The sequence below is a fragment of the Carassius carassius genome, chromosome 34 (assembly GCF_963082965.1).
Source record: "Carassius carassius chromosome 34, fCarCar2.1, whole genome shotgun sequence".
Classification (NCBI taxonomy): Eukaryota; Metazoa; Chordata; class Actinopteri; order Cypriniformes; family Cyprinidae; genus Carassius; species Carassius carassius.
In genome coordinates this window covers 21,980,755-22,007,525 of record NC_081788.1, presented here as the reverse complement: position 1 = coordinate 22,007,525, position 26,771 = coordinate 21,980,755, and the positions used below count along the sequence as shown (strand labels likewise).

Below are 26,771 nucleotides of genomic sequence, written 5' to 3'. Positions count from 1 at the left end.
ATGAACAAAGTATTAAAGAGAAAAAGCATTTTGACTGGAGGAGAGCAGCTATGTGAAATTTTGGGGGTAAATCAGAGAACTAGGACAACTGAAGTGCTGATTATGAGCAAAAAGCAGGTCAACAGCAGCTCTGTAGCCTGACGGTTGTGTAGCTAAATAATCAGCCACAAGTGAGACCATTAAATGACCATAGCCCACCCTTCTTTTACAAAACTGCAAATCAGTGGCTGTAATGGTGCACATGAAGTGTTTTTACCCATGAGCGCCTGATTTCCTGAACCTTCTCTAAGCATTTTCTGTTTCTGTAGATAAGCAACACGAGGTGGAGATGCCAACGCCCCAGTCCCAGAAAGACAAGGAGAAGAAGAAAAGGCCGATGTCCCAGATTAGTGGTGTAAAAAAGCTAACGCACAGTTCCAGCCTTACCAACTCTAACATCCCTCGGTTTGGGGTTAAAACTGAAACAGAAGATGAGCTGGCCAAGGTAATCTTCATTATTATATATTTATCTATATATATCTACAGTATATATATGTGTGTGTGTGTATATATATAGATATAGATATAAATAGATAGATATATAATAATGAATAAATAATTTTATAAAATACTAAAGCCTTAATTTTTTTTTAAATATACTGCTGTTCAAATGTTCAGTGTCAATACGTTTTTTTTGTGGTTTGAATTAACGATTTTTATCAAGTAGTTTAAATAGATAAAAAGTGACTTTAAATCCATGTAATGTTTCTATTTTAAATAAATGCAGTTTTATTGAATTTTCTATTCATCAGAGAATCCTGAAAAAAAGTCTCACTATTTGCACAAAAATATTAACCTGTTGATGATAATATAAAAAACTGGCATAATGGCTGCTGAAAATACAGCTTTGCCATCAATGGAATAACTTCAGTTTTTAAATATTAAATTAGACAAAAAAGTAATTAAAAATTGTTTTAATATTACTGTTTTACTGTATTTTTATTATAATAAATGTAGCCTTGATGAGCAAAAGAGGCTTAAAAAAGTCTTGCTGACCTCAAACGTTTAAACGGTGGTCTATAAAATGAAATGACTGTAAATACAGAGAGAAAACTTAAATATAAGAATCTAACTATATGTGTTTGACTTTGTGTCATTTCAGGAGCTTGAAGATGTAAATAAATGGGGCCTTAATGTCTTCAAAGTGTCAGAATATTCTGGGAACAGGCCTTTAACGGTTATGATGCACACAATATTCCAGGTACATTTTTAAAGCTTTTGTTCCCTCAAGCTCAAATTTGATTTAATGTCTCTTTATAAGTTGCTTGTGCTGACAAGGACAACCCATATGGGTTGTGTTTCTGCTGTAGGAGAGGGACTTGTTAAAGACGTTTAAAATTCCCCTCGACACGTTTATCACCTATCTGATGACTTTAGAGGACCATTACCATGCTGACGTTGCCTATCACAACAACATCCACGCTGCTGATGTCACACAGTCCACTCACGTCCTGTTATCAACCCCTGCCCTTGAGGTATGATAGTGCTGTCCCAGTATGCAATGCTGTTTCTTCTGATTGTTGGGTATTAAAAAAGTGGATTAGGTTGTGAAATTTTAGAAAACCTTTCTGTGTCTGTGTCTGTATCTTTCAGGCTGTGTTTACAGACCTTGAAATTCTCGCTGCCATATTTGCCAGTGCCATACATGATGTTGACCATCCTGGCGTCTCCAACCAGTTTCTCATTAACACTAGTAAGTCTCTCGCTCTAGCAGAAGAACATGACATTTTAACCAGTAAACTGTCTTTCGTTTGCTGCTATAGCATTATATTATACTTGCTGAAATTTTACTCACCCTCAGGCCTTCCGAAAAGATTTTCTGTACACATCTTGGATGGCCTGAGGTTGAGTACATTTTCAGCAAATTTCCATTTTTTGGGTGACATATTCCTTCTGTTATGCTTTAAAATGAATAGTTGGCATACAAGGTCCAGGTGGACTAGGAGAAGCCTACATACTATAGTAAATAAAAAAACAACAACCTTGTTTCAGTTGTATCCGTAAAGGAACATCATGTTGCTTCCTAAAAATAACATGTGTGCAGTGTTTTTCACAGCTGTCAGAAACACTTTTAGCTTAATCATGGTTGTTCAAAGTAGCAGACACGCACAAAGAGGAATCAATACTTGTTTAAGCTGTTATCACGTGCAGTAAGCGGTCATTCGGGTGATTTTCACATGCTATGGATGCATGTGCTTGGTGGGCTACATGTGTCGGTGAATCACAAAGCTCACGTGTCCCACCCACACAGCTGGTAAAATCCCCTCAGTGACGAATGGAGGGACCAGTGGGGCTTGTCACAAGCTCAGCAGGAACTTGAACACAAGAGGAGGATGCATGTTGTTCCATAGCTGTATGCTGCTGTTTTTAGCCATGGAATTCTAAACAAGACATTTTGATGAATATTTACACAGTCCCAAAAGGTCAAGCTCCAAAAAAGCACCATGAAAGTATCATGACAGTGCTCTCATCTGAAGCAAAACTGTAGCTTTGTGTGAAACTGAAATTGTCAATTTAGGTTGCTGTTCACTGAAAGTCCACCACGAATTACAAATACAAGAGCTGTCGAGTTAGTACGGTATGGAATTAATTGTGCTTCCTCTTTTTTTCTCTCCTCTCAGACTCTGAGCTGGCCCTCATGTATAATGATTCGTCTGTGTTGGAGAATCATCATCTGGCTGTAGGTTTTAAACTGCTGCAGGAAGAGAACTGTGACATCTTCCAGAACCTGACCAAGAAACAGAGACAGTCACTTCGCAAGATGGTCATTGACATTGTGAGTTACAATGTTATGTGTGTCATTGGTTTGTAAGTTAGCTATTAGCACTGTTTTTAATTACACTGATTTATGTATTATGGAACTAAACTTTTATTTTACGGATATGAAAAGAGATGTAAAAGGCCAGTAAATTTCCCTCTTTCTCTCCAGCTAATACTGATGGTCGTCCATCTTAATTTGTTTATTTATTTATTTATTTTTTTGCAGGTTCTGGCCACTGACATGTCTAAGCACATGAATTTGTTGGCAGATCTGAAAACCATGGTGGAGACCAAAAAGGTGACCAGTTCTGGGGTATTACTGCTAGACAACTACTCTGACAGGATACAGGTCGGTCTTTATATTTATACTCACATTAAATTCTAGATATTGTCATTTTATTTTTAACTTAGAAAATCAATTTAGGGAATTTGTTATTTGCCATAATTCATTTTTTTTTATATAAATATATGTAATACCTGTATTACTGGTCGATTAAGTTCAAGTTCAAGTCTGTATTGTTAATTTCCACATGTACAGTACATACATACAGAGAATCGAAATCGCGTTACTCTCAGACCCCGGTGCATACAGATAACATTAACATTAAAGCCTAAAAAATCTAGATCAAATATAAAATGTAGATACAACTATACAATAAGGGAATGTAAAAAAAGGCATATAATAAAATTAAAAATAAAGTTAAATAAAGCAGCGCAAGGCAAATGACAGATAGAGTGCAAATCAATGAAGTGCACAACAGTGCAGATAAAAGATTTTTAGTGCAAGAAAATCCCTTATTAAAAATATCTTAAGTCTGATTAAAGTGACAAGTGACAAAGGGCTCAAGAGCAGTTATTTTATTTAACTGACTGATGAGGTACTGGAATGACGTCAGTTCCATGCTGAATGAGGTAGTGAGCAGACCAATGCTGCACAAAGTGACTAGTGCATGACATCATATAATTAGTGTGTGTGTGTGTGTGTGTGTGTGGGGGTGTTGGGGTTCATAGTTCAGTGGTGCCAGGGGCAGAAGAGGGGAGGGGGGGCAAGTTCGGGAGGGAGTTCAGCTTCCTGACAGCCTGGTGGATGACCTGTGGATTAACCTGTGGTAAAATTTCCTCACCGTCACAACCCTAATGTAAATATAATTGTGACTGATTTTGGCTGTATCTCAGGTCTTGCAGAACATGGTGCACTGTGCAGACCTCAGTAACCCCACCAAGCCGCTGCAGTTGTACAGGCAGTGGACGGACCGCATCATGGAGGAGTTCTTCAGCCAGGGGGACAGAGAGCGGGAGCGCGGCATGGAGATCAGCCCCATGTGTGACAAGCACAACGCTTCAGTCGAGAAGTCCCAGGTAAGCCAGCTTAGGGTAGATAAAGATCAATGAAATAATGAAACATAAACATCTATATTATGTTTCTAATCTTTTTTTTTTTTTTTTACGTTTTTAACGCATTATTTATTTTTATTTTTAGCACCTTTCAGGGTGTGCTGTTACATCCAAAGCATCATGTGATGACCTTTTACCCTTACCTAAAACTCTGCATGGCTGTCCTCTTTGCACTAGTTACTTTTATTTATTATAATTTATTTATGACAGCATAAATCCCACGGCTCACAATGGTATTACATAAAATATGTTGTTGAAAAAAAAAACTAGTTATTAATGATGAATAATAATATTCAGAATTAAAAATAAACTGATTATATTTTTCTTTTGATTTAATAATTCATTTTTGAGAATATACACTAGAGCTTGGGATCGTTTTGGGATTTTTGAAGGGAGTCTCTTATTCTCACTAAGGCTGCATTTATTAGATATTATTATTCTAATGGATATAATATTTGGAAATATTACAATTGAAAAAATAACTGTTTTCTATTTTAATGTATTTTAAAATGTAATTTATTCCTGTTTTGGCAAAGCTGAATTTTCAGCTTCATTGTCACATGACCCACATGAACTCATTTTAATATGCTGATCTGGTGCTCAAGAAGCATTTCTTGTTATCATTGTTGAAAACAGTTGTGCTGCTTATTATTATAAGTCAGTGGAACTCAAGATATTGTGTATTCCGCTAAATATTTCCAGGAAATACACATCGATACATATGTTCCCCACTGTATACAAACCTTCTTTCAAAAACATTTGAAAATAATTTTATCTCTTTTTTTTCCAAGGTGGGCTTCATCGATTACATTGTTCACCCTCTGTGGGAGACGTGGGCAGACCTGGTGCACCCAGACGCACAGGACATCTTGGATACACTGGAGGACAACAGGGAGTGGTACCAGAGCACCATCCCCCAGAGCCCCTCTCCAGCGCTGGACACCAACAGCGAGGGCCGACGCACTGCTGGCCAGGAGAAGTTCCAGTTTGAACTGACTCTGGAGGAGGACGGAGAATCAGACACGGAGAAGGACAGCGGCAGCCCTCCTGAGGATGAAGAAGAAGAGGAAGAGGAGGAAAACAGCTGCAGTGACTCTAAAACCCTTTGCACACAGGACTCTGAATGTACAGAGATCCCCCTGGACGAGCAGGTGGGGGACACACAGGAGGATGAGGAGGAAGAGGACGAACAGGAGGAGGAAAGGGAAATTTCAGAACCCTGTGTTTTAGAGGAGGAGGAGGAGGAGGAGGAGGAGGAGGAGGAGGAGCACACTGCCAACACATAACACAGTATGACACAGCACCTGAACTTTTTTATATTAGAGATGAGACACACTTATTTATGGTTAAGATATTAGTTTTTTTCACTGTCTATTTTACATACGTCGTTCAAAAGTGCTTTTTAAATGTCCACCTTTAACCAGTTTTTATTTTTCATTTTTTGAGTTACAACCACTTTTACACTCAGGAATATCTTTTCCATTTAAACCTGTCATTCATACAAACAAACATAACAAATGAAAGGTTAAAAAGCTTGACTGATTCTGAGGTACTTTTATTTTTATTATTATTATAATTTTTTTTTTTCACTGAATCAGTATTTCAGAAACACTGAACTTAGAAAGCAGCTGTTTTTTTCACCACCGAGACACAATTTTTTCCTGTTTATCTGAAGGAAAGTGGCAATTCGAAGCATTTTTGCAGACAAACACTAGAAGTGAATACTTCATGCTTTGGACTTCACGTCTTCCTGATGCCTTGAATGTGTTATTAATGATGGATTTAGCTCTCTGTTGTGTTTGTGTATCATTATTTGAAGCATATGGACATGGTACCAAATTGAAAAGAACTCACCATTTTCACAGACAATACACTTTTTCATTTAAATTACCATATTTGGTGTAAATATGGTAGTTTGCGCATCTTTTTAATATTCTTAAAATTGTTTTACCCTTATTTCTTGCATCCAATCCAGATCTGAAAATGGTTCATTTAAAAAAAATATAAATATAAATATAAAAAAGTTTTGTTTTAAACAAATTAAACAAATTGAATTAGTTTTTCAGCTTATTAATAATACCTAATTGTGGCCATATTTCAATGTTTCAAAATGTTATACCCCAAGAACGAGAACTCATAATTCTGTTATAAAATAAGAGCTTGAATAAGCCTTAAATGTTTTGTTGCCTACCAATAATGTGCAAAAACATGCAAGCAATGGATTAAAATGAATCCTAATAATAATGCTATTTATTATCATGTTAATGATGAATCCTGAAAACAACTGACATAAATGAAGAAGCTCAATTTACCAGTTTGTGTTTTCACATGATCACGGGACATTTCACAAGTGTGAATCTAGTTGCACTGTATTTTTTTTTTTATTATTATTATTATTATTGTATTTTTGTTTTTGTTCATTGTATTTATTTTGGACATTTTTGCCAAACCTTACCAGTCTCAATGATTTTAATTGCTGCTTTATTCATCTCTGTCAAGCGTTCTACTGTATAAACATCCTCTTCATTTTATGTTGATGCTAGCATTATTTATTAATGCTCTTTGATGTGCTTGTAGCATATTAAAATGTTTTAATCAACTTGTAGCATAAGCAATTCAGGCTTATGGGTCAACTTTCCTTAAAATATTTTAATTATACATATGCAGTAGATATACTTAATCAGATGTACAAAATAATATATAATATTGAAGCCTTTTGAAAAGACCCCTTTTTCATTGCTTTCTTTATTCCATGTAAAACTCATTCTGTTGCCAAGTTTGCTTTTTTTATCAGTAGCAGTAGGTTTTTGTATTGTCTACATTGTTTCTCATTTCTCTCTGTTTACATACATGTATTTATTGTGCTGTATAGTACATATTGTTGATCTTATCATGTGGTTGTAAATGATTATATCATCCCTTTTGGTGATGGTGTTGTATTATGGAACTCTTACTGAGAGAATGTTTGTTATTCTTAGTATGTAATGATCCCATTGAAATGTGTCTCGAGAGAGATTGCGTAGAGAAAGGGAAAGCCAAATTATAGTCATTACTGTTTATTTTTTTATTCTTTCTTTCTTTTTAAAAGAAAGTGGTTCCGTGGCCTGAGGGTTGTGCCTTACAGATAGCTCTTTAGATTTTATCCTCTTGCTGCACTAAAGAAACTACTGGCTGAAAATCGACCTAGATGTGTTTGTCGTGTTCCTCCTGTTTATGTGGCATAAATGCTCCCAGACAAAAGTCGTCAGACCTCATTGGACAGGGTAAAAACATGCCAGTGTGATGGGTTTGGGTTTGCAACCTGCTGTAAGAACCTCCATCATATTTCCGTCTATGCTGTTCATTTGAGACATTTGAGTTTCATGCAATATGAGAGACAACATTTCTGTTTGGGCATTACAGGGCATTTTGATTTCCAGATCCAGAGAGGGGTTAGAGCATCCTTCAAAAAAAAGCCCAAACGCTCAATTTGGCACTCATTTTGACACATATACTGTAGATTCTGATTGACCCTAAATGGATGAAATCAGTGCGTCCTTCTCGTCTCTTTTTAAATTATGAGAGAAATACACAGAATTTGAACAAATTATATTTAGGGATAATTATTATTATTATTTTTTTGTTATGTGACTTGAATGACAAAACTTGTCTGGAGGTTTCACAAGACCTGTAGTTGTTTATTGGAATCCTTGTTTATCGCAGTCTATTGGATAGAACTGTAGAAATACAAATTTACATAAGAAAACTGGTAAAATTCAATAAAAATGTTTTTATATGCACCAAAATAAAAGCATGGGTTGACTATGATGTTGTCTTTTGTTTCCTCTGAAAATAACCTGCAGAGTCTCTATAAACAAATCTGTGATTATTTTATTCTTAAATTTAATTATTTTCCTGTTATATTTGGCCTGATCTGATTGTGTGTGTGTTCAGACCAGTGTTATTTTGTTATCATTGAGATTTTGATGTATATGGTTTTTATATTCTGTTTTCATTTTGATTAAAAAAAAGTTTTAATAGTTTTTGTCATTTTGACAAGTTAACTTTGTTTACCTTTAAATTTATTTTTATTTTAGTTATTTTAGTACATCAAGATAAACTAAATGAAAATGAAATCTTGGCAGCTATCTGAAATATAAGTTTTTATATATATATATATTTATTTATTTATATATATTTATATATCTATTTCAGTTAATGTTTATTTCAAGTAACTTTTTTATTGTTTTAGTTTTTATTTTACTATAATTTTTTTTTTTTTTATCAATTGTATTTTTTTAAATAATTATTTTATGATTTTGAATAAAAGAATGAAGATACAGATTCTGAACGGGACCATATGAAAGACTGGATCTACACAAGTTAACCATTTCAAGGCCACATTTATTTTTTCTCATAACTTTTAGCTTTCGCAGTCACACGGTCACACACAAACAGATCCAACTGACTTGTGAGCAAAATGCGAGTTCAACATCCTCTCAATACGTTACACATAGGATAGACAAGTATGTAGAATTTATAAATTTGCAGAAGTCTTTAATTCCCCTGAGAGACATGGGAATGCTTGCAGAGCATCTAAAGTTCAACTCGTTTCTGCTTGTGCTAAAATGACTAATATGACAGATATTGTGGTATAGAGGATACAGATACACTATCAACCCCTGAAAAAAAGACCTGTATTCTGGTATAATGGCATAAAGGAAGGAAAAGGTTTGACACCTGTGTTTGGCACAATCTTGCTAGTTTGCTATGTCATTAACACCAAAAAAAAACTAGGAGCTGAAGCCAGGCCAAAGATTTGAGGTTCAGTAACTTATTCTGTGTCAGAATACAGAAGCTTGGCAACAGCACTTGAGCCCCAGCAGCGAACGCCCTGGACGGTGAACACTAGCAGCTACAATCAGACTGCTGCGGGGGCATCGCGTTGTCCATCAGTCTGGTAGTAGGCGTTCCTGTGGTAACGGCAGGGTCGGCCTCAAGAGTGTCTGACATCTTGTCACAAATGATGTCCACCAAGCATTCAAAAGTCTGCTTGACGTTGATGTTGTCCTTTGCGCTTGTTTCGAAAAACTCAAATCCTTTTCGGAAAAAAAGATTTTTGGTCAACAAAGGAAATACACATTGACTTTCAAGAGTTTGGTGTAGGTAAGATTTTTAAAATGTTTTTAAGTCTTATGCTAATCAAGGCTTCCATTATGTGATCAAAAATACAGTAAAACAGTTATATTCTGAAATACATTGTCAAATGATCCTTCAGAAATCATTCTGATATGATGATCTGAAGCTCAAGAGACATCATTATTGATTATTATCGATGTTGAGAACAGTAGTGTTTTTTTAATATACTGTAACTGTGGAACCCATTATTTTTTTTCCGGATTCTGTGATAAATAGAAAGTTCAAAAGAACAGAATTTATTTGAAATGTAAATCTTTTGTAGTGTTGTAAATCTATTTTTTTTTTCACTTTTGATGCATTTACTGTGTCCTTGCTGAATAGAAATATTAGTTTCTTTGAAACCAAGTAGTCCAACTTTGAACTTTCTAACCCCAAATGACGGTGTACAATACACTATCGTTATCTTATATCTCACAGAGATACATATGCTCTCTGTTCTAATTATTTGCTAAGAATTAGTCAAAATTAAAAATAATATATTCATAATCTCTGCACAGGAGAGATTTGGTGCTGTGTAAAAATATCGCCATATCATACATCAGTAAACATCCAATATTGTGCATCACTATATATATATATATATCTTACCCAGCTGTTCTGCTAGAATTCTCCCACTGTCTACAGACACTATCCTCTCCTCCTCCATGTCGCTTTTGTTTCCAGCGAGGATCACCTGGGCATTGTCCCAAGAGTATGTTTTAATCTGGGTGGCCCTGACACAAAATGAGACAAAAGTGAGCAGACATCCTCCACCACAAGATGTGCCAGACTCATACCAAAACCTTTGACAGTTTTATTGTATGAATATGTCATCATGCCACACGGAATCAATGGGAACGTCATGTCGAACATACTTCTCTACAGCAGCATGTTCTGGGTGTTTTCTAATCCAGAGATGTTATGGCTCTTTATTAGTACAGTGTATTTTGGGGTATTTGTATTAAAGTGAAACAATTTCCTTCAAAAATACACGTATTGTATTTCGCAGGTCATCATGACTTAAATCTTTTTCTCTTGTACAAAAAGTATTTTTTAATCTTACTAAACTGACAAGATAAATCAAGCTCTTGTGTAATTTAGAGGAATAGTAAATGTTTGTCATACAGCGCTATTATATGACTTCAGATGACTTGGAATACAGTGCACAATTTCCTTTCTGGAAAATCACTGGAATGATTGGAACTCATGTCGTTCCATACTCCTATGACTTTCTTTTTTCTTTGGAACACAAAAGAAGATACTTTAAGAAAGTTTTTTGTCCATACATAGGACGTCAATGTTAACCAAAACTTTGGTTACCAATGTTCATCAAAATAGCTTCTTTTAAGTTCTTACACTGTACAAGTTAGGAATGACATGAGTTGACATGACATGAGGCTGAGTTAAACTTTTATTACATAATTTTCATTTTTGCATTAATTATCCCTTTAAGTCTGTATCTGCTAGTTTAAGGAATTTCTTTCTTTCTTTTTTTTTTTTTTTACAATTAAACTGAATTAAAATTAGATTTAAATGCTGTTTTATTTTCATGTTTTGGCTTAGGCACTAAAAATCAAGTAAAGTTTTAACACAAATCCATGGTTAAGTAATATTTCTGTACTTTCAATTTATTTTTTTCATTGTGCTCTACTTTATTAAATGTTTCTGATATGATTCCTAACTTTCTTTTATAGATTTTGACTCCAGGATGGACAGGTATGAATGTCTCATGCCATGAAGCAGACGGAAACTGCAGCCAGGATCACCTCTGCAAACCCACACACTGGTGATTCTGAACGCTCATGAATACTTCTGTCGAAAGAAGCAGAAGCTCTGGCTGTCATAATGCACATTGTAAGTTTTAAATCCACTTACCAGTCCTGTACGGCAGCAAAAGACTCCTCGTTAGTAATGTCATACATCAGGATGAAGCCCATGGCCCCTCTGTAGTAGGCAGTGGTGATAGTCCTGTACCTTTCCTGCCCGGCTGTGTCCTAATAAATTTCATGCAATAAAGTAGTCTAAAAAAAAGTGCAAACCTACATGTATTATGAAGTCAGATTTACAAGTGTTGACTGAGTTAAAGAAATACTTCACCAAAAAATGAAAATTTGCAATACAGCATCCATACAACAAATGTGTGAAATGAAAGTGCGCTTGAGTCTGAGAACTGATTGAGTGGGGTTTGTCACCTCTAAAAGTAGCAGCGCTTTCACTGAAAGACTAAAATAGAAAAGCGTGCCACAATCTGATGAACAGATCATTTTTGCTGTGCTGACTTGAAGGCCTAGATAAGGTGACAATGGCTTATGTTCTCTTTCCATAAGCCACTGTTAATCATCAGCCCATGTGATGTTTACACTGCACCCATATGTGATTATCCAGCCCTTCAATGCTTTACCAACCATGAAATATTGATGTTGAGTTAAAGAAGACTTAAAGTCTGTGTGGTTTTTGCAGTCATTGCCATTTCGATTTAAAACGAGAGAGAATTTACCCAGATCTGAAGCTTGATCCTTTTGTCGTTCTTATAGACAGTTTTGACCTTAAAGTCGATGCCCACCGTACTGACAAATGCAGATGTGAAAGTATCATCAGCATAGCGGAAGAGGAAAGATGTTTTGCCAACACTGCTGTTCCCAATGATCAACAACTTGAACATGTAATCAAAGTTTTGATCAGAGTTCTCCTTCTGTTTGTTGTCTTGCGTAGCAGCCATCTGTGAGAACACAGAGACAATGTAATGAAAAGATCAAAGGTTTACAGTATAACAATATTCCGTAAACTCTTAATAAGGTATAAATATAATTATAGGATGCCATATATAGTTACGTGAAATTATAAATAAGGAGGGAGAGAGAGAGGTCTTCTGGATTTCATTAAGAACTCAGATCTCTTTGTTTTATAAGTAGGCTTTGTATGTCTCTACAAAAGTCAGCACCAGGAGCTGTCCACGACTCCATTGGAGCTTATAGTGAGAGTCCTACAGCATTTTTTAATGTAACCCATTTAGTCCCATCTTTAACATTTGTAACCAAAATGTAACTTGTAAGTTTGAATATTAATGCATTTTTCACAAGTTCTGAACTATAAATGAATGTGTATATAGTGTCTCGATTAAATTTTTACATATAGCTGGTGTAGACAGAGACAGATGTGATATCGGTTTTTAATAACAAAACTGATTTCGAAAACAAAGTAAATAATGTAAAATAATAAATACCCAAGCATTTTCTATTTTACTTTATTGTTTACAACTTTCTATTGAGTCTTGCTGAGCAAATGCACATTTTTGAGTCTGTAGTTAAAACTGTGACATGAAAAAAAACACGTTTTAGAAACTTTATGTGCTGGGAAAATCGCGATTAAAAAAGACGCGTGGTGCCTATGATACTTCAAAAAATGTTGTCTTGGTAGGACAACTCACTAGGTTTTGAGACCGAGCCTGTGTGTTGTTCAAGGCTGAGCGTTGTTAAAGGGGTCCGTCTCTTTTCAGTCAAGCCCTGAATATTAAACATTAATAGTCTTCAGTCACCTAATGCTTATAATAGACAAAAACTATATTTGAAGTGGACCATAGATGAAGAGACATTTGAGCGTTAAATGAGAGCATAACAAAAAGGTTTATATACACAATATTTCTACATTTAAATAACCAAGAATGTTTGAATTAGCAGCTCCTGAATAAATGAGCTTTTACTGCTTTTGTCGTCACTGATGTTGCGTTTCATAAATTTAATAAACCTTTCATAACCGGTCATTATTATGTATGCTGTCAAATGACAAATCTATTTAAACGACACTTATGTTTTTTACAGTATGACTAAATTAGCCGTTTATTTTTATTTTTGCGGGGATCCGTTACGACCAAACAACATAGTAGCTATGTAACGCCGTTTCTCACTTACCTTTCCGTATAACTCCATTGTTTTTGACAATAAATAAAAACCAATACAATAAACAGGGGCTTGATTCTAATTTAGTCCTAATAAATTATAGTTTTTTTTCCGTTGTGGAGAGGTGTCGTCGGCTGTAAGGAAGGATAAATGTTGGATGCAGTGATGCTCGCAATGGACGTCAGCAGACACGCGCACTCTCCACCCATTCATCCCACATCCGCCCAGAGCGTGCGTGCGCTCTCTCTCTCTCTCTCTCTCTCACACACACACACACACACACACACACACACACACACACACACACACACACACAAAGACAACATACAGAAAAGTGGATCTGATCAAATTTGTATTTCAAAATATAATAAACAGATTATGATCTATTATGATTTATTATATGAAACAATAGTACAATAATAAATAATTCAATAAATATTACAAACAAGAATAATCAAATGTGAATGAACAAAAACGATTGAAAAAAAGAGGGGGAAGGTAAACAAAACAATAATGATACAGTAGGTAACTTTCGAAGAACATATTGTGAAATTCAAAAATATTAGTTTTCATTGTAATAACATTGTAATCTCGGATTTCCGTTATTTTAATTCAATTTATTGTTGCTTTAGTATTATAAATGCAATCATTCGAGCAACAATATGGGCTAATTGTATCCTTCATTAGCATTTTCCTTTTTGCTGATTAATTTAGAAAAAAAAGAAATGTAAAGTTTATGTTTAAAGCAAGACCTGCAGTACGAATCCTACTATTAGACTACAACACACTTTTTAATATTCATGAGTTGAGCAAATACAAAATAGGCAGTCATAGAAAGTAAAGTCCTCATTAGTATTCATAAGAAAATCCCACGCCATAGGATGTTTTATTAGGATAAATTAATATTAATGAGCTAGGTCATCCCACTCTCACGTGCGCCTCTGCTGTTTATAAGAAATAGAAAACTCTGGCATAGGCTACGCGTTCAGGCGGTAAAACATTTGCATACTCTGCCTATGACTGTGCTATATAATAATCTCTTCTGGTAAAAAAAAAACTAAACAAAGACAAACAAATAACAACAACAACAACAAAAACATTTTAAACGTTGATTCCATTAAAACACTGGATTCGTATCGCCCTCTAGTGGCAGAAGAACTCCACCAAGTAGTCCATTTGTCTATTGCTTGAACCTGCTTGCATGTGGAGGGGAGAAAAAGTCATATAAAATGTGACTTATGACGTGCATGTCAGCATTGATCAGATTTATTTTTCATATTGAGTCATATACATTACACTTGTACAATGGAGGATTCAGTGATAAGCATAAAAGTCGTAAGCGCACCCATCATACTCAGTTTTCACAGCTGCATCTGATGCTTTGCTCGAGGGAGTTTATGGCCTCTGGTTATTATTTGCACTTCCTGGTTTCAGAAAGTACCCATATGCCTCAAGGTACCAAGAGCTGAAAGTCATATACAATATATTGGCAGCTATTTATAGCTTTGCTCATCTATTCGTTCAATACCCTGGTTATCCTTTTATATGGCAACACTCTGCATTTTACCATGTGCCTGGATACAGTGGTTGTTTAGATTTATAGTCTTACAGATAGAAAATGGAAATCAATTAATCACTGATGTAAGTGAAATTAATATTGTCCAGATGCCTTATTTGCCCTCCAGTAGAACACAGACCCAGAATGTAATGAAACTCATGCATGGGAGAGCAGGGTGTCTGGCAGATCTGGGATCTGGTGATGGGCGACTGGTGAGTCTTTAACATTGACAGTAAATAATAATTAACTGAATATGTGACATATTTTCAAATATTGCAGTTATTACTAATAATTCTGCATAATAACCCGTGCACATATTTGTCTTCTAAAACATGGACATCTAACAAAAATTCTAATAATGTAATGTATATATTATTTAACATATCATAGTCATGTCTATCTCCAAGTGCTATAGATATGATGAATCAGATGATATCAGATGAAGTTTTGTGTTTTAAGCACTTTCTGTTTCAGATGCTTCTGATGGCTTTCTAGAGAAGACTACTTTCTCATCACAATACATGTTAAGATGCTTACCGGTAGCAACTGAGTGGGAGAGAATGTATGGGAAATATTACAAATGTAAAACAAAAGAAAAGAAAACAAATTTGATAACAGTTTATTTATAATTTTGCATGACTTTGCTGTTATTTGTAGCTAATTTCTAAGCTCTTGGGCTTGGCTTTCTAAAATGAAATGACTAATATGTGGGTTATTTAAACAGTCATTTCTCACTAAAGTAATGGCCACTGGGCAGCCTACCTCGGGCTGCCTCTTTTGTGTTCAAAAATAGATCTCATTAACTCTCAAGTCAAATTTGAATAAAAAAAAAATTGTTTTCTCCTGTTACGTCTATAATAAATTGCAAGAATAATTGAAAGTCGTGACATTTTGCCAAGTATAGTAACCCATACTCGGAATTAGTGCTCTGCATTTAACCCATCCAAGTGCACACGCACATCAGTGAGAAGTGAACAGGGTATTGGTCTTGCAGTTAAAAATATTCTTCTTCTTTTATACATGGTAAGCAAACAATATGAGCCACAGGATGTCTGCTTCATGTCCAGTTTTAAATGACATAAATATCACAGACACTGGTTCTCAAAGTGTATTGGCCTGGATGTGTTTTGTAGGTAATTGCTGCCACTGTAGAGGGTTTCCAGTGCACTGGCTTTGAAATTAATTCTATCCTACCTGAATATGCCAGAGTCAAGGTAAAGTGGAAGGGAATACCATCCAGCACTGCAAGTTTTATAAACCAGGATTTTGGAAGTTAAGGTAGAGGTGTTAAAGTGAAATGTGTAATTCCTGTGCCACCAGGAAATACACACTTCAGTTTGTCTTCCATTGGTCAGTAAAACAAATAGCTCTGCCCCCAACTAATTCCACTGTTTAAGTAAATGCCCTGTAGGGATGCTAAAAAAATATTAAACATTAAAGCCATTATGTGCAGAACATAGGGCCTCAGCAAACCTAACTGTACTTGTTCTACAACATTGTAGAAAACCACCTTTTTAAAAATTACACACACCGCATACATATTTTATTTCACATGTCCAAGTGTTGATGATTCAGTTTTATCACTTCCTCTCACAGACTGATTTGTCCAAATATAACAATGTGAATGTTTTCATGGCTCCCGGAGTAGTAATTATGCACAGATGTCCTTTCTTCATTTATATTGAGCTGAGCATTAAGATAGTATCTTTAAAAATCAGTGCAATGAATTACATCATTCTAGACATTTATTTTTAAATGATTTTCTCTGATCATTGGAATTTTATGAATTTTAGATTAGGTTACTCTGTAGAGTTTTAAGTAATTTGAAACAAAATATTGTGTGTGACATGTGGAAGGACACAGGCCTGCTTCTTAATGCAAACCACTAATGCAAAAAATAAATGAATAAAACCACCTGTCTGACTTGCCAGTGATTACCTTAGTCAATACAGTGTGCTTTGTGGTAGGAAACTGGAGATGGAGTTACCAGATGAGGGTCATGTAATTTCCTGTCGCTTCCCATTTCCTGCCTGTACTCCCACAGTCTCTGAGGGTAAAGGACTAGACCAGACTTGGGCATATGATATGGATGCTATACGGAAGCGTTCAACACAAGCTACCATGAGATGAGGAGAAAAGCATCTTCCCTTGTGTCAGAAAGCTTTCTGTTTCGTGTTTTAGCACTATCTAAAAGGTACCGGTCACTTTTAGAACAGATTCGGTACTAGCACTTTTTTTTTTTTTATATTAAGGAGAGTTTTTTTCTCCTTCTCTATTACCACAGGTAGGTTGGATGACAAGTTGTTTGTATGTGTTGTGAAATTCTAAACAAAATTTTAAAATAAAGAGCCAAAATTACCCCACTGCCAGCAAACTGCACATATGATCTTTAAAAATATCCTAGAATAGCAAGGCCAAAAAGGATTATGAAGATAAAAAACATGTTTCTCCATTACATTTAGGTCAGACTTATTTTCCACAAATTAAGAAAAAAATATATTTAAAAAAGATTTATTTTTAATTGTTTGAGTAACAGGGTTGAATGCTGAGCTTAAATAATGCAGTCAAAACATTTTTTTATACATATAAAGGAGATAGAATACATGTTTCTTGTTTTTATGCTGTAGAACATGTACAAATTATGTAATTTCTTGGGTGTTACATTTGACATTTTTAAAGGATGTTACACTTTAAGTGAAAGTGAAAATGGCATGACGTGTAGCCAAGTATGGTGTCTCATTTATCCCATCCAAGTGCGCACACACACACACACACACACACACACACACACTCTGAGCAGTGGGCATCCATTTTTGCTTCAGTGCCCGGGGAGCAGTTTGGGGTTTGGTACCTATTCGGTGTCTCACCTCCCCTCTTTTTTAGATAACAGTTCATCTAACATGACAAGTAATTATTTATAAAGCTTATATAATAATGCTTATGATGCTTTTAAAAATGGAACGTGGCAGATGTTGTGTGTCACTTTGACCACATGGTGATGCTCTGACACTATTCTGTGAATCAAGACGGTTTCAAACGCAAATGTCTTTAAGATTGTTCATTTATTGAACCATGATAAATTGGTAATATCTTGCCAGCGCTTATCAAATATATATACCGGTATGTATATATATATATATATATATATACCGGTATGTATATATATATATATATATATATATATATATATATATATATATATATATATATATATATATATATATATATATATATATATATATATATATATATATATATATATATATATATATATATATATATATATATATATGTGTGTGTGTGTGTGTGTGTGTGTGTGTGTGTGTGTGTGTGTGTCTACCTTTGCCCAAAAAACAAGATGTGTATTCATCACTATGTGAGAGATTGCTATACGACCACTGGCAATATGAATGCACTGTATATGAATCATTGCTCAGGTAGACCAGATTTTGACTCCTGATAATCTGTGCCTAGGTGTTTATGAAGTGTCTAGGATGTTTAAAAATGGATACAGTGAGGTATTTGACAGATGACAGAGTTATACGCCAGATCTCACGCCATATAGGGTCTTCCCGTCTCGTGACGCAGTTCGTGTAGAGCAGAGGCGCGCGGGCGCTGCGGTATAAAAGCGAGGAGACACGCCGGTACAGCAGCACTGTGACAGCACACACATTAACAGAGTCATGGAGACACTGAGGAATACCTCGTACCCAAATATAACGACACACAGCGACACGATGTGTGAGCTCAATAAAATAAGTGAGCAAGGATGGAAAAAGCCAGAGGATAACAGTCGGACCGGCACTGAGTATTCCAGAATCATCACAGACCCCAACACTGGGAAATGTTACTGCCGGGGAAAAGTTTTAGGAAAGGTAATGAGCTCAATATCAATGCTAATATTATTTACCATTTTTTATTAATTCAAAAGCATTTTGTTATTTGATGCGAATCTTATTCTATTTGAAAAATAATTATTTATTGCATTTGTGCATGATTGCATTTCTTTTGTCTAATCTATCTATCTATCTATCTATCTATCTATCTATCTATCTATCTATCTATCTATCTATCTATCTATCTATCTATCTATCTATCTATCTATCTATCTATGCATGCATTGGTTATGATTACATTGCTTTTTGAAAATCTCTTTATCTTGGTGAACATTATACTTATCTTATATTTTCTCTATGTCCTAGGGAGGCTTTGCAAAGTGCTATGAAATGACCGACCTGTCTTCAAGTAAAGTCTATGCAGCCAAAATCATCCCGCATTCACGTGTCTCAAAACCGCACCAGAGAGAGAAGGTAGGACAGACACATGGCATATATAGATAAGACTGCACAAACGATTGATGAAGACCTCTCACGTATGTTCCTTATTCTGTTGTTCCAGATAAACCGAGAGATTGACCTCCACAGAGCTCTCAGCCACAAACACATTGTGCATTTCTACCACCACTTTGAAGACAAAGAGAACATCTATATTCTGTTGGAGTACTGCAGTAGAAGAGTAAGTTGAAATGACTAAAAGTTTTTTAAAGTGAGGAATTCTATTGTAATATGTAATGCAAATGACTTTGTGTCCTCCTAACTGACTCCTGGTATTTTTTTTAGTCGCTGGCCCATATATTAAAGGCACGTAAAGTCCTAACAGAACCTGAAGTGAGGTACTACTTGAAACAGACAGTGTCTGCTTTAAAATACCTTCACGATTTAGAGATCTTGCATCGTGACTTGAAACTAGGTAAGTATGTATATGCTCACTGTACATGCATCAAGATGTTTATTAACATTCCATCAGTTTATAAGTAGTTAAAAATCATCCGTTTTATAATTCAAAGGCAACTTGTTTGTGAATGACTCAATGGAGCTGAAAGTGGGAGATTTTGGGCTGGCTGCCAAACTGGAGCCAGTCAGCAACAGACGCAAAACGATCTGCGGTACACCCAACTACCTGTCCCCGGAAGTGCTGAACAAACAGGGCCACGGCTGGGAGTCTGACGTGTGGGCTTTGGGCTGCGTCATGTAAGTTTGTCATCACCAGATCTGAGGGTTTCCTATATACGCTATATTTGGAAATTGCTCAGCATGAATAGGCAATGATTGCTGATTCAGACTCACTCTATATCAATTAATTTCTACTTTTTCATTCCTGTTGTGTGCGTCATTATATTCAGTGATCATGCTTTAGCTTTAATGCTTGAGTGATATAGCAGCATGCAGTGTACAGTTTGTCACCAGTAATGACCTATTCTGGGATTATTTACTCAGCTTCATGTCATTTCTAACCTAAATTACCTTCTTTCATCTAATGAACACAAACAAAATGAGTCTTTGAAAAATGTGCTGGCTGCTCTAATGAATGTAATGCTGTCTGTCAAGCTCTGAAAAAGCTCCATAAAAGTGGTCTTGCACTACATTTCAAGTTGTGTTCTATATTGTTATTCACTCAATTTTTAACTATTAAATAGTGAGCTTATAGTGAATAAATATAGTGAAAATAATTAACTTTAATGGTTCTTTTTTGGATTCTTTTTTAAACTTGACAGTAGTCAAGCAGTCAACAGACACCAGTCAAAGAACATGAGATTGGTTTGGTTGAGCTATTTATATATATATATATATATATATATATATATATATATATATATATATATATATATATATATATATATATAGTACAGACCAAAAGTTTGGACACACCTTCTCATTCAAAGAGTTTTCTTTATTTTCATTTGTAGATTCAATTGTAGATTCACACTGAAGGCATCAAAACTATGAATTAACACATGTGGAATTATATATGGAATTATATACATAACAAAAAAGTGTGAAACAACTGAAAATATGTCATATTCTAGGTTCTTCAAAGTAGGCACCTTTTGCTTTGATTACTGCTTTGCACACTCTTGGCATTCTCTTGATGAGCTTCAAGAGGTAGTCACCTGAAATGGTCTTCCAACAGTCTTGAAGGAGTTCCCCGAGAGATGCTTAGCACTTGTTGGCTCTTTTGCCTTCTGTCTGCGGTCCAGCTCACCCCTAAACCATCTCGATTGGGTTCAGGTCCGGTGACTGTGGAGGCCAGGTCATCTGGCGCAGCACCCCATCACTCTCCTTCTTGGTCAAATAGCCCTTGATGCCTTCAGTGCGACTCTACACTTTTCATAGTCATGAAAATAAAGAAAACTCTTTGAATGAGAAGGTGTGTCCAAACTTTTAGTCTGTACTGTATACATATATATATATATATATATATATATATATATATATATATATAAAAATAGCTCAACCAAACCAATCTCATGTTCTTTGTCCTAAACTAAAGGTTAAATATTCTGGCTATTCTTTTTAATATAATGAACATTATTGAGGACTGGTGTCTTAAATGATCATCATAAATGACACATTTCACATTTTCCTCTTCAGGTACACCATGCTCTTGGGTAAACCTCCATTTGAGACCACTAATCTTAAGGACACGTACCGCTGTATCCGAGAGGCCCATTACACCATCCCGGCCTCACTCTCTCTGCCTGCCAAACAGCTCATTTCTGGCATGCTCGCACAGAACCCTGTGGACCGCCCGCACCTGGATGACATCATTCAGCATGAATTTTTTACCCAGGTAAGTTTATTTGTTGCACTACAGTAGATTCAGTATATCAAGCCAGTTGACAAGCAGTTGGACATTTCATCAATGTTTTTGTCGTGATTTCGCCACAGGGCTTCATGCCAGAAACTCTGCCTGTCAGCTGCTGCCATTCTGCCCCAGACTTTCATATTTCCAGTCCAGCCAAGAGCTTCTTCAAAAAGGCAGCCGCTGCTCTCTTCGGTGGCAAGAAGGACAAAGCCAAGTACTATGAAAATATAAGTAAGTTCTTGGTTTAGTTGACTATTGCATTACTCATTTCAGATGACCACATGAATAACTGGTTTTCTTCCAACAGATCGCTTAGCCAAAGAAGAGGAAGACATATTCAAGCTCCGTCAAGATTTCAGAAAGACTGCCATCAGTAATCAGATTACTACACACTCAACCGAGGTGAGCATTGTTCTGTTTATAGTAGACTGTAATAAGGAATTCATCACCACTTCTAAGATATCAAAGAAGGTTAAGTGTTAGGTCATTCAAGACACACGTATGCTGCGATTTTACCTCTTTAGGAAGGAGGAAATCCGTCAGCACTTACAAGAAAGCCTGTTACCCAGGCAACTGCTGGAAGGCCACAGACAAGAGATACCATTCACTTGATTGTTAGAGGCAGCTTGGGGAGCTGCAGCAGCAGCAGCAGTGAATGTAAGTGTGTGTTATTTGCGTGTGTGCTTGTTTCACCTGTTCAGTCTGACTCCAGCTCATTAGTTTCACAAGCTGATGCAATGTATCCCGCTGTCTCTCTGTAGGTCTTGAAGACAGCATCACTGGCACTGTGGCAGAGGCTGTTATTAGTGTTCTGAGAGGCTGTCTTGAACACATGCCTAAAGGTGAATAAGACCCATTACGCTTTACACTTCACAATCCATGGTTTCTGTACTGAATCCATTCTAAAGTAAAGAAAGTAAAGAAAGAATAAAGTAAAGAAAATGTACAAGTGTACAATGTACAAACTTTGCATTTAACACTGACCTTTTTCCTACAGCGGACGGCCTTCCTAGAGGAAATGGTTGTAATATATTGAAGTGGGTGACTAAGTGGGTTGACTACTCCAACAAATATGGCTTTGGCTATCAGTTGTCTGACAACACAGTGGGTGTCCTTTTCAACAGCGGAACACACATGAGTCTCCTCTCTGACAAGAAGTAGGTGCTTCAAGTTGACTGTTTGCTAGCTCAGTTCCGCTCAATTTAAAAAATAAATTAAATGCTTAACCCTAAACAAATGCTCATATGTAATGCCAGTTTGATTCATTTTTGGATTAAGCAGTTGCTAATTATGAAATCATCACTCGTATTAAAAAAATCTGTCTTTTGAACTGTAGTGTATACCCAGCATGCCTGATATTATTCCTTATGATTCCCTTCACTAGTTTTCTAGCATAGTTTTAGATGATCTTCTGAAGAAAAGAAAAGCAGCACCAATATCCTAGAAATGTCAGTTAAATGGCAAATGGCATTACACATGAAATATTGTAAAAGAGCAAGCATTAGTCATAGACCTCATATACATATGGCTGTAGGAACAAACAGTGAGCATTGCGCTGCATGGACTGTTGCATTGACTGTGACTGTAATAATTCAATGTTATCTTTGTTTTTTAGGACTGTTCATCAGTATGCTGCCCTCGGTCAGAGGTCTGTTTATTCTGTTATTGAGGCTCCTGAGTATGCTGTGGCCCAGGTCACCATCCTCAAGTACTTTGCCCACTACATGGAGGAGAATTTGATGGATGTGAGCACGCTCTTAGTTTTAACCCTTATGTTTGTATTCAGCTTTAAAATTGTTACAGGTCTAGAAGCCATAGACTTCAGGCTGTACAAGAAGCTGCTGTGCTAATATATATATTGTTTATCCATATTTTTCATGCAGGGAGGGGATATTATAAGTGAACCAGATACCCAGAAGACTAGAATATATCTTCTGCAGTGGCTGAAATCAGACAGAGCTTTATTGATGCTTTTCAACGATGGCACATTCCAGGTAAAGCAAAGTGGCTCTTAAACGGATAGTTCACCAATCGTTCTGTCATCTCACTCTCTGACACTGTCTTCTCTGGAGCACAAGCTGAGATGTTGAGCAGGATGTTTATGTTGTTTTTTTCCATACAATAAAACTGAATTGTGAAAATTATCAAATACCATAACTTTTAGCTTTTTTTGTCATTTTGGAGCTTGGCAGCCTATGGTCTTCATTCACTTTTATTGTATGGAAAAGACATCTGTTATGTGGTCTGTCTAAGCAAAACATGATAAATGATGATAGAATTTTCAGTTTGAGAGAACTGTTTATTTAATGCAGCAGTTTGTAACAAATTAAGTTGGTGGAACTTTATTCCCCGGCGAAAAAGCTATTGTCTATTGCTCTCAGACCCCTGGGTAGTTATCAGTCAGGTCTGTCTTTGTTCAGATGTTCAGATAAAAAGCTGTGTATACTATAGCACTGTGGGAAGAAGAAGGTCACAAACCCTGCTGTAATAACATCCTGCATTCTGTGAGAGTGCTTCACGTCTGTTCCAGAATAACACAACCTTTTTGTTCATCTACCGACAGGTGAACTTTTACCACGACCACACCAAGCTCATCCTGTGCACACAGCAAGACGAATATCTGCTGACGTACATCAATGAGGAGCGAACCTCCACCACTTTCCAACTGAGCACGTTGCTCAGCGCGGGCTGCACTGCTGACCTGAGGAGTCGTCTGGAGTATGCCTTGAACATGCTGTTGCAAAGATGCAACTGAGACTGAAAGATGAGGAGAACAGTTGGCCACTGACTCAGCAAGATTTGATGATTTCTTTCAATGCAAGGGCACAGAGGAAGGCTTGTTGAACAGAATGTCTACTGGATGTGAACTGGATGGACCTGTGGAAAGGTTTATAACAGAGGCAGAGTCTGTAGATGTACAGATGCTGAAATTCAGAGACTGGAGTAAAGAGGAATGATGTGATTGACATTATAGAAAGGAAAGAAAATCTGGGGTGGAACCAGGCATCGCTTGACAAAAAACAGACTTCTTGTTTGTAACTGTGGTAGAATGTTGATGGATCACACATGCATGTCCTAATCTGCAAAAATCATTATTTCTTGTTCCTTTTTTTGCCCTCTGTCCTTACTGAATATTTATTGTGTACATAATTCCTTATTTATTTATTTAATGAATAAAACCCCAAAATTTATATTTATTTTATATATAAATTACAAGTTCACATAAATATAATTATGTACATCAATTACATTCATGATCGTGTTTACAAGGGTAGGTTCTCAAGGGGGTGTGGTTAAGTTGAGTGGCAGATGTAAGCCACCAATCCTTGAACAAATACACGCTACACCACTTCTGCAGTGAATAGTGTTGGAATCCGCATCACATTTGCTTCACTTGGTCGGAAAATAACCTGGTGTTCTGACTGATGGTACATTTGCTGTAAAAAAAGAACTCATGACTCATAAATTACCATGTCAACATACACCCAGGGTCAAGGTGCACAAAGCAACACCAGGATGTTGTGAAATTTATTTAGCAATCAGGTCAATACTGAAATGGTAAAGCAGAGATGACAACAGTCTGTCTTCAGTAGCGAGTACCGACTCAGTTCAGTACACGAGATGCAGCATAGAAAAGCAGAAATAGTAAGAACTGAATGCTATTCTGAATTAAGTTTGACTGACAAACAGGGATATGTTTGCGCGTAACTACAGTTTTATTCACCTGCATTCTGAATGTGTGCATCTTGCTGGTACATGTGTATGTAGTTTTTGTTCAGAATGCTTACAGCGAGATATTACTAAGTTTGTGTAAAAAGACGCTACAGATATCTAATGTAAAATAAATGCAGCCGACTGCATTTACATTGTAAGACAACGCAGGGATGTCGACAAGATAATGCCAGCAATTTACTGCTCTTGTCTGAATAACTTTAGCAACTTTAATCATCTCTCTGAAGATATATTTACTTAAATGGAGTGAATTCAATTAATTACTGGCTATTTACTTGTCTTCTTAATGTTTATGTAGCTAACTGCAAAGTATTTGGAGACTACATGGTTTAAATTTATTATATATTTATAATTATCAGTTTGCACAAATATTTGTTCAATAGTAATTTATTTGGTAATGCAATTGATATTATAACGAATATAAATAATCCTAGACTGTTGTTACACAATTAAACAGTTTACAGAGTGGCAAAGAGGGCAAGGCCCATCATCAAAAAGCCTACGTAAAGTTACTAAAGCTTATGATAAACAACTATGATGCCAACTTTATAGAATCTAGATAGACATCAGATGGATAATAAAAGACGGAAACATTACACTATTATTTTGGAACAAGTCAAATGAATGACACATAGCATGACATATCAGATAAATGACTTCCATCTTACAATTAAAGAAAGCTTTTGAGGCAAACTCCCAGGAAATGTAAGGATATTAATCAGGAATATTACTGGCACATTGTATAATGTAAGTGCAATATATTTAGCCACATTTATCTCAGGATCAAAAACCCCATAATCAAGCAATGGTCTGAAAGACAAACCAAAACCTCACTATGTTTTGATGCCAGTGGTTCTTTATTAAAAAACAAAACAAAAAACCTTTGACTGGTTATCTTGAAAGAGAATGAATTAGCAATTAAAGCTTAATTTAAAAATTTAAACTAAACATACACTCACCTAAATGATTATTAGGAACACCATACTGATACTGTGTTTGACCCCCTTTCGCCTTCAGAACTGCCTTAATTCTACGTGGCATTGATTCAACAAGGTGCTGAAAGCATTCTTTAGAAATGTTGGCCCATATTGATAGGATAGCATCTTGCACGTGATGGAGATTTATGGGATGCACATCCACGGCACGAAGCTCCCGTTCCACCACATCCCAAAGATGCTCTATTGGGTTGAGATCTGGTGACTGTGGGGGCCATTTTAGTACAGTGAACTCATTGTCATGTTCAACAAACCAATTTGAAATGATTCGAGCTTTGTGACATGGTGCATTATCCAGCTGGAAGTAGCCATCAGAGGATGGGTACATGGTGGTCATAAAGAGATGGACATGGTCAGAAACAATGCTCAGGTAGGCCATGGCATTTAAATGATGCCCAATCGGCACTAAGGGGCCTAAAGTGTGTCCCCACACCATAACACCACCACCACCAGCCTGCACAGTGGTAACAAGGCATGATGTATCCATGTTTTCATTCTGTTTCATGCCAAATTCTGACTCTACCATCTGAATGTCTCAACAGAAATCGAGACTCATCAGTCCAGGCAACATTTTTCCAGTCTTCAACTGTCCAA

General features: G+C 36.2%; 3 protein-coding genes and 1 pseudogene across 9 annotated transcripts in view; 3 read left to right on the top strand and 1 right to left on the bottom strand.

Annotated features, from left to right (window-relative positions):
- Window positions 1–6,136, top strand: part of pde4d (phosphodiesterase 4D, cAMP-specific) — a 124,978-nt gene extending 118,842 nt beyond the window's left edge. For all 7 annotated transcript variants that reach the window (XM_059523045.1, XM_059523046.1, XM_059523047.1 and 4 more), the window contains 8 exons: window positions 309–484; window positions 1,142–1,240; window positions 1,350–1,514; window positions 1,633–1,732; window positions 2,661–2,815; window positions 3,026–3,148; window positions 3,976–4,158; window positions 4,986–6,136. In XM_059523045.1, coding sequence (XP_059379028.1) covers window positions 309–484; window positions 1,142–1,240; window positions 1,350–1,514; window positions 1,633–1,732; window positions 2,661–2,815; window positions 3,026–3,148; window positions 3,976–4,158; window positions 4,986–5,480 — 1,496 coding nt within the window. In that variant the 3' untranslated portion in view covers window positions 5,481–6,136. The remainder of the gene's footprint in view (window positions 1–308; window positions 485–1,141; window positions 1,241–1,349; window positions 1,515–1,632; window positions 1,733–2,660; window positions 2,816–3,025; window positions 3,149–3,975; window positions 4,159–4,985) is intronic.
- Window positions 6,137–8,556: 2,420 nt separating this feature from the next.
- LOC132115230 (ras-related protein Rab-3C-like) lies at window positions 8,557–13,454 on the bottom strand. The gene is made up of 5 exons (XM_059523615.1): window positions 13,260–13,454; window positions 11,849–12,070; window positions 11,227–11,345; window positions 9,961–10,085; window positions 8,557–9,272 (listed from the first exon to the last, which is right to left on the bottom strand). The coding sequence occupies exons 1-5, from the start codon at window positions 13,275–13,277 to the stop codon at window positions 9,082–9,084; spliced, it is 675 nt and encodes a 224-aa protein (XP_059379598.1). The 5' UTR covers window positions 13,278–13,454; the 3' UTR covers window positions 8,557–9,081.
- Window positions 13,422–16,935, top strand: LOC132115029 (ATP synthase subunit C lysine N-methyltransferase-like; annotated as a pseudogene).
- Window positions 16,936–18,445: 1,510 nt separating this feature from the next.
- On the top strand, window positions 18,446–24,881 carry LOC132114744 (serine/threonine-protein kinase PLK2-like). Its single transcript, XM_059523044.1, has 14 exons — window positions 18,446–18,680; window positions 19,008–19,115; window positions 19,204–19,320; window positions 19,425–19,554; window positions 19,652–19,835; window positions 21,237–21,435; window positions 21,534–21,681; window positions 21,758–21,852; window positions 21,975–22,107; window positions 22,212–22,292; window positions 22,448–22,607; window positions 23,066–23,195; window positions 23,334–23,444; window positions 24,014–24,881. The coding sequence occupies exons 1-14, from the start codon at window positions 18,489–18,491 to the stop codon at window positions 24,203–24,205; spliced, it is 1,980 nt and encodes a 659-aa protein (XP_059379027.1). The 5' UTR covers window positions 18,446–18,488; the 3' UTR covers window positions 24,206–24,881.
- Window positions 24,882–26,771: the final 1,890 nt, after the last annotated feature.